Here is a 12,062-nt window from a genome sequence, read left to right on the forward strand (position 1 = left end):
TTGTGAGAGGAGTTGATTTCAGAAGAACGTACATCCTCATGAACTTGTCAAATTACAAGTTATTTAATCAAGAGTCAAAACCCTGGTAAAATTTTCACAAACAAAATTAAATCAAAATTATTACTGTCATATAACAAGGCCTTTTGCCAAGCTTCAAGAAATTCATCCAAAAATTGTGAGAGGGGTTGATGTCAGAAGGCAAATGCACCCTCATGAAATTGTGAAAAGTACAAGGTTGTTAATCAAGAGCCACAACTGGTAAAATGTGACCAAATTTAACGAAATAACAACCTGTGTACTACCGACATATAGCAAAGCCTTTTGCCAAGTTTGGTGAAATTTCTCCCAAAATTGTGTAAGGAGTTGATTTCAGAAAGAAAACGCTCATGAAATTGTCAAATTCTAATTTTGTTAATCAAGGGGCTGTAACTCTGGTAAAATGTGACTGAATTTAATGAAATTACAATATCCCTATTACCGATATATAGCAAAGAATCCTGCCAAGTTTCGTAAAATTCCTCCAAAAGTTGTGAGAGGAGTTGATTTCAGAAGGTGAGTACCCTTCCTGGGATGGACGGACGGACATTGCCACGACATAATCCCTCTTTGGACCTTTTGGCCAGCAGGGGATTAAAAAAAAACAAAAAAAATGTGACAAGCCTATAGTTGTGTACCACGCACAACATCTGAGAGTAGGTGTGTATAATTCCAGCAGGTTATTGGCATTTTGCTCTTCACTTGACTTATGAAGTGTGCAAAGTTTGAAAACATTTTTATTTTCTGGATGCAGTTTCGCAAAGGAAAAAAAAAATCTTAGACGTGAAATCCAAAGTAGGACCCCATTTTCTCTCTCCACAGGGAAACTGGCTTAGTCAGTGCAAAGTGATCATCTGTATCCATCTACATTACATAACACTCCAACATAAAGAAGCAATACACACATTTCATGGAGTAAGACTACAAATGGGATTGGCTGGTGATATAAATTCATATGAAACTTGTACACTACCTTGCAAGTACTGAAATCCCTTCCACATTTTGTTGTGTTCATCTGGAACTGAAAGACTTAATTTGGATTATAGGTTATTAATATATAACCGACGGTATTGAATTGTGTGTGCGTTGCTGCTTTGAAACGACAAAATTCATTCTGAGCAAAGGAGGTTCCCTCAGAAGTCATAACTGGTAGGATGGAGTTAACCTGTGTGCAATTAAAGTGTCACGTGATTTCAATATGAATACACCTGTTCCTGGAACAGCACAAGCATCACATAATTACCAATGAGCCATCAAAACAAGTCTAGACAAAGTAATGGAAAAAGTATCAATTAGAAGAGTACATACTTCCGCCAAGCCACAGATCAACATCAAAATCCAAATCACTTGAACCTAGGATAATGCTAAAGCTGTACACCAAATTCCATCAAAACCTGTTCATTAATTTAAGTTACATTGGGGGGCAAAAGAAAAAAAGCCACAAAACACAGGCGAAAACATAACCACCTCCAACAAAGTTGGCGGAGGCAATCGGGGTACAATTACAATAATTAACCGAACTCTGAACATTGTGCATACGATCATTAAATTCATTATGAAAACTGGAACATGCATGGCACAAATATAGTCAGTATCCTCCTCTGTTTGGAGGAGGATGCGTTTTAAGTCAGTAAGCAGGTATGGAGGGTGTTCATCTCAGAAGAGTAACACGGAAAGCGTTAGAGAGATCCATAGCTCTGATGGGAGAAGCTGGTCACAGGACAACCATAGCAACCAAAACTGGGCTTTATGGAAGCATGGTGAGAAAAACAAGTAACTGGGAAATGGAAAATGGCATGTTGGAGACTTGGCAAACTCTGGTTCTCTGGTCCAATGAGACCAAAAATTCAACTTTATGGTTTTGTGCCTTGGAACAAAATGTTAGGTTTGCTGAAAACCCAGCACTGCGAATCACCAGTGAAGCATGGTGGTAGTATGTTGTGAAGATGCTTTTTATCAGCAGGGACTGGGATTGAGGGCAAGATAGATGGAATGGAAGAAATCCTGTTCTAATCTGCAAAACCCTTGAGAGTAAGGCAGCCGAGACTAACACCAAATGCTCAAACAAGATTCGACACTGAACGGGTTCAAAATCAGGAACATGAATGGTGTTAGAATGGTCAGGGCAAAGCGCAGAAGACAAACTGATTGATCTTTGGAAAAAAAAAAAAAACAAACAAACAAAAAAAACCTTCAGAGCTTGAGCAACTTCACCAAAAAACAACTGACATCAGCCATCAGGATCCAGATATCCCAGAAATCTGGAAAGGGGGTGAATACTTATGCAAGGCACTACATATACATATGGATTCATTTTACAATAATCACCCCAGTCTTTTTGAACAGACTAATGAGGGGTGCATGCGGATGTAGTATTTGGTACACGTTGGGAACAAAAATCAGTGACTTTCACTGTCTGAGCACAAAAAAAGAAAAAACAAAAAGGGTAACAGCGCCAGATACAGTGCACACGCGCTTGCGACTGCATTCAGCCTAGAGCAGTTTGCATGCAGTGGGATAAAGGGATCATACAATCACACTGGCCCATAAGCATGCTTATAAACTTACCTTAAATCATCCACACTCAAATTCCTGGAATAACAGGCAACACAGTTACTGCAGTAAACTAGAAACATCTGCACTACAGTATGAATAATGAAAACAGCTGCAGGGTACAGAGCATTCCATGTCACAAAGGACTTTTGTGATTGATAAAAGAGGGTCATATCAATAATTAAGTAGTGTTATTACTGAATTTAGAAGGCGACACACACTTACCTGTTTAGTTTAGCATTTCTGGGAGGAGATTCAGCACCACACAGCAGGTATCTGAAATACTGCAACAACAGTGAAAGATACACAATGTATGAAAACTATTAACTCATGCATTTTACTTATTCCATCGCGTTGATACCTAAAAAGAGCAACAGCCAAAACAATCAATCATGAACGCTCCCAAACCACTAGAAAATGATCCCCAAGCAGTTGTTGCTATTTATTTATTCAACACTGGCTGTCAGTCACTAATGTACACGGTTCTATCAACGTACAGCAGTGTCCAGTACAGGTTGGGAGACAAACGAGGCTGGACCAGCTGTTAAAAATAAAGAAAGGGATAATTTATAAAAGGTTATTGTGTTGATTCAACTTAAGCATGTCTGCACCTACAAGCTGCTTAATCCTGTCAAAGATTCATATTGTATAGAAACTCATGTGGATGATCTGGATGGATGTCTGGTGCGTACACTTTGCTTGTATTAAAAAAAATGTTTTCTGATCCATGATTTAAAAAAAAAAAAAAAAAAAAATCAAGTTTTCACAAATGCTTTGCTATTTAAAGGAGAACTGAAGTCATTTTAAAACTTGCTTTATTTCTTAATTAACGTCTTAATTACGTTTTCGGTTTTATCAACCTTATATCGTGACTCATATTGGCAACTAATTGCAATTAAATATTATACTTATCGGCCTGTTCGGTTTTTAGCCATGTTGAATTTAGTTTGCTTGGTCCATGGCAGGCGTCACTTATCTGCGCGATCTTTACGAGACTTGTGCAAGACTTCGAAACATGAAGTGTCAGCCAGATGTCAGTGCCGCCATTTTGAAAACTGCTTTCCAAATGAAATATTGCACAAAAACGAGTTTAAATGACGATTACTGCCTACTTTTTTCAAACTATCCTGATTGCGATTAAAACAAACAAAACTTCCGGCTTGATTACATCAGCATTCGAAAGAGGGTGCACGCGTCTTTTGACAACGTTGGTCACTTTGATTTCCGCTGTACGTTTTATTTCCGTCCTACGATGTCTTGCACAGGTCTCAACGAATCTCGTTTACAGCCATTGCTTTGACATGTGGACTGATATTACATAGCACATTTCAAAAACACTTATAACTTGCTATTGAGGTTTTTCACCTGACGTCACAGGGTCACGTGACGCCCCGGTGTCCGCCATTTTGAAGGTCAAGCTACATACTAACGCTGCAGACAGAGAGGGAGAACCAGCTTGAAAAAAAAAAACGTGTTACAGACACCGGATCCAGTGTAAATAACTGCCGGAACGCGCTCCGGCTTGCTCCCCCTCAAATTAAGCAGCGCGCTCCGGCTTGCTCCCCCTCAAATTAAGCAGCGCGCTCCGGCTTGCTCCCGGAGTGCTCCGGCCAAGGTTCCGGAGCGAGCTCCGGCTTGCTCCCCCTCAAATTAAGCAGCATGCTCCGGCTTGCTCCCGGAGTGCTCCGGAGCGCACTCCGGCTTGCTCCCCCTCAAATTAAGCAGCGCGCTCCGGCTTGCCTATTTACACTAGATCCGGTGTAAATAGCTGCCGGATCATAATTACAGTAAACTAGTAAATACAGTAAAGGAAAAACTTGAGACTGAAAGGTTTTAACAGTCATCCAAATGACTGAACGTAAACATTGCTACAGTAACATACTAGCTATGTTGTTGACATTAGCTAGTGCTAACAGCTAGCTGCTAGTACACTGCTACAACACAGACACCAACCCTAATAATACAGTTCTTGGTCATTGCCTGGCAACAGCAAATTTATAACGGGCCATGTCTCAACAGACTAAGAAGTTATTTCAATGACATTTAATAACATTTTGTTTATCCTGAGGACCGAAAGTAAATGAAAACGTGAACAAACCTTAGCTGTAATAAGATGTCGACCACCGGCTCCAGGGACGACCCGCTGATGTAGGCATGTTACCCAGCCTGACAAAATATTTGTAGGCATCCAAACTCTTATATGCTTTCAGATCAATACCTGTGTATGGCGATGGGTTTTTAACGACATAGGTATACAGATCATGTGGGCCGAAGTCAGGTAAAGACGAGGGCTTCGTGTACTTCCGTACGTCAGTGAACAATCCTGGTGGAAGCAGGTAAACGTCGTTCTCTAAGCCTGCTAACCTCAATTTTTGCAAATACCTCTCCCTCTGCTCGCCCTGCGTCGCTGGATAGTGAAGGTGTTTTCTGCATTTCGCTCCTTTTTCTTTTATGTTTTTCGTTTGTCGCCTTCCTCGGATTCAAACTGATTCGAGCCGTGACGTCCAAAATGGCAGCCTAACGATGCATCACATGACTTGGTCACGTGGGTGAAAAACCTCAATAGCAGTGGCAAAATAGCTATCAAAAATGCATTTCTATATTTAATAAAATGAGAGAAATAGAATTTTGATTAAAAAAATTTGCCTTCAGTTCTCCTTTAATACAATATCAAAAGTTTGTGTTGTACCTCGGTATAGTATTAGGCATGTAATGATACAATGCATAATATTTTTGAAAAATATTTAAAAAAAAAAGACAACCCACAACAAGAGTGCTCTGACAGCACAATATCCCCAGCTGGGAACTACGCCATAACTCTGGTAAAATGCGACTGAATTGAACGAAATTGTAATATGCGAGATATAACAAAGAATTCTGTCAAGTTTTGTGAAATTCCTCCAAAAGTTGTGAGAGGAGTTGATTTCAGAAGGTGAGTACCCTTCCCGGGACAGACATCACCACAACATAATCCCCCCTTCAGGCCTTTCAGCCAGTGGGGGATAAAAATTGTGAGGGAAGTTGATTTCAGAAAACAAGCACACCTTGATGAAATTGCCAAAGTACAAGTTTGTTAATAATCAAGGGCATAACTCTGGTAAAAATTGCCCAAATTAAATGAAATTTCAATATGAGTATAATTGTCATATAACAAAGCCTTTTGGCAAGTTTGGTTAAATTCCTCCACAAATTATGAGAAAAGTTGATTTCAGAAGAACCTATACCCTCATGAAATTGTCAAAGTAAAATTGTGAGAGGAGTTGATTTCAGAAGGAAAACACACTTTCATGAAATTGTCAAATTCTAATTTTGTTAAATCAAGGGCTGTAACTCTGGTAAAATGTGACTGAATTTAACTAAATTACAATACGCATAAAGAATCCTGCCAAGTTTCGTGAAATTTCTCCAAAAATTGTGAGAGGAGTTGATTTCAGAAGGTGAGTACCCTTCCTGGACAGCTAGACAGACATCGCCACGACATAACCCCCCTTCGGACCTTTTGGCCAGCAGGGAATTAAAAAGGGGGGGGGGGGGGGGGGGGGGGATTTTCCTATTTTTAATTAACTTAAATATTTCATTTGTTAAATAAATAAATAAATAAATAAATAAAACTTGTGTTCATATTTTTAAAAATTGCTGTAAAATATATCATATTACAACCCCGATTCCAAAAAAGTTGGGACAAAGTACAAACTACAAACGGAATGCAATGATGTGGAAGTTTATAAATTCCATATTTTATTCAGAATAGAACATAGATGACATATCAAATGTTTAAACTGAGAACATGTATCATTTAAAGAGAAAAACTAGGTGATTTTAAATTTCATGACAACAACACATCTCAAAAAAGTTGGGAAAAGGCCATGTTTACCACTGTGAGACATCCCCTTTTCTCTTTACAACAGTCTGTAAACGTCTGGGGACTGAGGAGACAAGTTGCTCAAATTTAGGGATAGGAATGTTAACCTATTCTTGTCTAATGTAGGATTCTAGTAGTGGGCCTGTTAAGCATAACAATTGTGCACAAAATGAAAAAAGCATGAAACTTTCAGGGTTTGTTCTTGAAGGCATAAGCTTTAATTTGAGACGTGGAGGCATTCTCAGTTTGACCTCTGGGATCAGCTAGAGGTCATTGACCTCCATGATATCACATTTCTATGCATGAAATTAGAAAAGGCTGTATCTTAACATCTAAATGTGATGTAAATGTAAAATAAATGTGTTTTTCCATGTGCCTGGACATGAGAAAATCACATATAATACTGATATTCCTCTTAGGTGTAACTTCAGGGGTCAGGTAGAGGTCATTGACCTTTGAAATTTGAAGTTTCTATGCATGAAATTCTAGACGGGTGTATCTTAGGATCTAAATGTGATAGAAATGTGAAGTTAATGTGTATTTCCTTGTTTCTGACCATGAGAAACCCATTTTTGATACTGATATTACTCTTACAGGTCATCTCTGGGGTCAGCTAGAGGTCACTGACCTCCAGCATAATGCATTTCTATGCATAAAATTAGAAACGGGTGTACCTCAGGTTCTAAATGTGATAGAAATGTAAACTACCGTAAAATACCAAATAATAGCCGAGTTCCAATTAACCACCGAGTTCCCTTTAACGGCCGGGTGTACGCATGTGTTGTGACAAATAAAGGCCGGTTCCGAATACTCGCCGGGGTCTAAAAAAAAAAAAAAAGCGTCCGAACGTTCTATCTAGAATCTTGAGGCCCAGCACTTTTCTGGTTTTCTGGTGTTTAAACGATTTTGCATTGCATAGTTTTCTACCGAAACAATATGAATGAATGAATGAATGAATGAATGAATGAATGCAAAATGAAATTATTTCTATAATACTGTTTACAACATTTTGTTACGTGATAATAAACATGCCATTTCAATGTTATAATCTTGGTCTACCGTAATATTTCTTGAGGAATGCAACTCCGTAACTTTTGACAGATGTCTTAGCCAATTACGTTTGACATGGGTGTGTGGGATATCACTTACGTCATCGAATGAGGAATACCCCTTTGGGTATACCCAACGAAAGCCAGCGTGTGTGGTGACATTGAGGACTGCGGGTTTCCAAGGTTGGACTGCTGCTTCTGTTAAACGACCTAAATTGCCGAATGCATGCGTCAAAGCACACACTGAGTTTTATTAAAGACCTTATACCATTTCACTTGCCCTTACCCATTCGGATCTGGAAGACGCTTTACAAAAAAGGTGAGAGCGTTCTAACATGCATTTCAGTCTGCTCGCGGCCAATCTAATCCAAGGGGCCTTTTCAACAAGTAATCTGTCGTGCAAGTTGGGCAGAAGCACACGTCAGGCAGGCAACATGTAGGCCTACAAGTCAGTAATCTATTCAACTAACTTTAATCCGAACTTTAAGTTTTCTACGGGGTCGAGCCACCGTACCAACTCACTCGGGGAATAGGCTCATATCGGCCAAATAGGGAGACGTCTTGGAGAGAAACGTGAGAATGCAAGATGACAGTATGTAGCCACTGCAGGTCACTTATTTTTCAGCATAAGAAAAAACCCTTTGGTTTGACACGTCGCACCCTAATTATGTTGCTTCAACGTCGCGCCCTCCATGCAATTTCAGATTGACAGACATCGCGAAGCGCAAAGGGTGGAGGCTGCATGGGTGAGGGTGATAGCAAGTGACCATAACTTTGCAGAGTAATTAAATCACAGTGCTGCGCACAGACAATGGTGTGGTTTCTTGATTATTTTGTAAAGCATGCACTTAACTAGTCATTAACAGGAAAAGGTGTGTGATTTATCCTTTATCCACCCCGACTGTGCCATGCGAAGATGCATTCGGCGTCTTCAAAATTCCCCGAAGTCGGCACCGTGCTATCTGTAATCTAACGCTAAAGAAACTGTAAGTTATACTGGTTAAAAGTAGGCCTATCTGAGAATGATTTTTTCCCCGTTTTGAGGTAGATTTTGGGGAAGGTGTTTGTGAAGAAGGAATTAATCGCCTGTTCCAAATAGCCGCCTAATCTCTAATACGCGCCGGGTCTCTTACGTGATTGAGACAAATAATAGCCCGGGCTATTATTTGGTATTTTACGGTAAATTTGTATTTCTATGATTCTGTACATGAGAAACCCATTTTTGATACTGATATCATTCTGAGAGGTCAACATCATGGAGAACAGGCAAGGTTGGGAAACATCCCACATTTTGATAAATCTATATAAAAATCTCATGTGTTTTGGATTGTAAGAAACAATTCCATATGAATATGAACATGACAGAAATATACTTCAACTTGTCAGAAATTATAAACTTTAACTAATCAAAAACTTGAACTACAATCAAAACTCTAAATGCAGTGTAAACAGTTGAACAGGTTCCATAAAGAACATTTTAAAATCACTTATAGTATCTACATTTATTCTAAGGGCCTTGACCTTTGGGGATTACAATGTTGGCCTACAAATTGTAACTACAGAACACTGATTTAGTCGCTGCAGTCACCAGAGCATGTGCACAGTGCTGTGCACTTTAAGGCTGCCTTTTTACATCTACAGTGCCCAGTACAACCCTTTTTGCAACCACAGTGCACAAGTTCATAGCAAGCCTGTGAAGCTTCAGGGAGTGTTGTCCAAAGTGTCTGCCATCCAGCATCGGTGTCAATCCATCCCCAGTCTGATGGACTGGGCAAACATGGTTGAGAAACCAAAGCAAGGTTCCATATATTAGCCTGGTACATTGCTCTTTTTATGTGTTGCCTCAAAGCATCTTGTGTAGAGGGGGATGTTTTCCAGTGATCTTGCCCCACTCTGAACCGCGGGAAAATAATGGGCTACACACAAAACATGAACATGAAAATTCCATTGAATCTCTACCTCTGCTAGACTGACATATAGTTATTCCTGTGAATTTAGAATTGCCCTATCAATGTCCAACATTAAAATGACTGAAAATTAAACTACAATGTACTGTATTCTTCAACTCTAGTGCAAATGAGAGCAAATGCTCCAAAACATTACTCACTTTGAAATTATCAATGGAAATGGGGCAACTGTGTTCAGCTTCTGACATAGTTTGTGACCACTGGAGATGTTTTACTTATCAGAAATGAGTTGTGTCATGTCCAGAAACATGGAATCATATATTTACTTTACATTTACAGTATTTCACATTTTAATCCAAAGATAGATTGTTTCTAATTTCATGCTTAGAAATGCATTATCGTGGAGGTCAGTGACCTCTAGCTGACCTCAGAGGTGACTTATAAAAATGATATCAGTATTAGAAATTAGTTTATCATGGCCAGAAACATGGAAATACACATTTAGTTTACATTTCTATCACATTTAGAACCTAAGATACACCCATTTCTAATTTCGTGCATAGATATGCATTATGCTGGAGGTCAGTGACCTCTAGCTGACCCCAGAGATGACCTGTAAGAGTAATACCAGTATTAAAAATGGGTTTCTCATGGTCAGAAACAAGGAAATGCACATTAATTTCACATTTCTATCACATTTAGATCCTAAGACACACCCGTCTAGAATGTCATGCATAGAAACTTCAAATTTCAAAGGTCAATGACCTCTACCTGACCCCTGAAGTTACCCCTAAGAGGAATATCAGTATTATACATGATTTTTTCATGCCCAGTAACATGGAAAAACACATTTATTTTATATTTACATCACATTTAGGTGTTAAAATACAGCCTTTTCTAATTTCATGCATAGAAATGTGCCATCATGGAGGTCAATGACCTCTAGCTGACCCCAGAGGTCAAACTGAGAATGCCTCCACGTCTCAAATTAAAGCTTATGCCTTCAAGAACAAACTCTGAAAGTTTCATGCTTTTTTCATTTTGTGCACAATTCTTCTGATAATAAGAGCTTAACAGCCCCACTATAGTTGCTCAACTGTCTTAGGTCTTTTTTGTCGTATCTTCCGTTTTATGATGCACCAAATGTTTTCTATGGGTGAAAGATCTGGACTGCAGGCTGGCCAGTTCAGTACCCGGACCCTTCTTCTACGCAGCCATGATGCTGTAATTGATGCAGTATGTGGTTTGGCATTGTCATGTTGGAAAATGCAAGGTCTTCCCTGAAAGAGACGTTGTATGGATGGGAGCATATGTTGCTCTAGAACCTGGATATACCTTTCAGCAATGATGGTGTCTTTCCAGATGTGTAAGCTGCCCATGCCACACGCACTAATGCAACCCCATACCATCAGAGATGCAGGCTTCTGAACTGAGCGCTGATAACAACTTGGGTCGTCCTTCTCCTCTTTAGTCCGAATGACACGGCGTCCCTGATTTCCATAAAGAACTTCAAATTTTGATTGGTCTGACCACAGAACAGTTTTCCACTTTGCCACAGTCCATTTTAAGTGAGCCTTGGCCAAGAGAAGACGTCTACACTTCTGGATCATGTTTAGATACGGCTTCTTCTTTGAACTATAGAGTTTTAGCTGGCAATGGCAGATGGCACGGTCAATTGTGTTCACAGATAACGTTCTCTGGCAATATTCCTGAGCCCATTTTGTGATTTCCAATACAGAAGCATTCCTGTATGTGATGCAGTGCCATCTAAGGGCCCGAAGATCACAGGCACCCAGTATGGTTTTCCGGCCTTGACCTTTACGCACAGAGATTCTTCCAGATTCTCTGAATCTTTTGATGATGTTATGCACTGTAGATGATGATATGTTCAAACTCTTTGCAATTTTACACTGTCGAACTCCTTTCTGATATTGCTCCACTATTTGTCGGCACAGAATTAGGGGGATTGGTGATCCTCTTCCCATCTTTACTTCTGAGAGCCGCTGCCACTCCAAGATGCCCTTTTTATACCCAGTCATGTTAATGACCTATTGCCAATTGACCTAATGAGTTGCAATTTGGTCCTCCAGCTGTTCCTTTTTTGTACCTTTAACTTTTACAGCCTCTTATTGCCCCTGTCCCAACTTTTTTGAGATGTGTTGCTGTCATGAAATTTCAAATGAGCCAATATTTGGCATGAAATTTCAAAATGTCTCACTTTTGACATTTGAGATGTTGTCTATGTTCTATTGTGAATACAATATCAGTTTTTGAGATTTGTAAATTATTGCATTCCGTTTTTATTTACAATTTGTACTTTGTCCCAACTTGGCGGCACGGTGGTGTAGTGGTTAGCGCTGTTGCCTCACAGCAAGAAGGTCCTGGGTTCGAGCCCTGGGGCCGGTGAGGGCCTTTCTGTGTGGAGTTTGCATGTTCTCCCCGTGTCTGCGTGGGTTTCCTCCGGGTGCTCCGGTTTCCCCCACAGTCCAAAGACATGCAGGTTAGGTTAACTGGTGACTCTAAAATTGACCGTAGGTGTGAATGTGAGTGTGAATGGTTGTCTGTGTCTGTGTGTCAGCCCTGTGATGACCTGGCGACTTGTCCAGGGTGTACCCCGCCTTTCGCCCGTAGTCAGCTGGGATAGGCTCCAGCTTG

The 12,062-nt window shown here is 39.9% G+C and overlaps 1 protein-coding gene across 4 annotated transcripts in view; it reads right to left on the minus strand.

Moving 5' to 3' along the window:
- snx14 (sorting nexin 14) overlaps window positions 1-12,062 on the minus strand; it is a 160,101-nt gene that overhangs the window by 35,509 nt on the left and 112,530 nt on the right. For 2 of the 4 annotated variants that reach the window (XM_060914036.1, XM_060914035.1), the window contains exons 16-17: window positions 2,815-2,873; window positions 2,605-2,628 (exon numbers count right to left, since the gene is read on the minus strand). In XM_060914036.1, coding sequence (XP_060770019.1) covers window positions 2,605-2,628; window positions 2,815-2,873 — 83 coding nt within the window. The remainder of the gene's footprint in view (window positions 1-2,604; window positions 2,629-2,814; window positions 2,874-12,062) is intronic. The other 2 variants (XM_060914039.1, XM_060914037.1) reach the window with 1 other exon arrangement.

Source organism: Neoarius graeffei, chromosome 2, assembly GCF_027579695.1.
Source record: "Neoarius graeffei isolate fNeoGra1 chromosome 2, fNeoGra1.pri, whole genome shotgun sequence".
In the NCBI taxonomy this organism is placed as follows: Eukaryota; Metazoa; Chordata; class Actinopteri; order Siluriformes; family Ariidae; genus Neoarius; species Neoarius graeffei.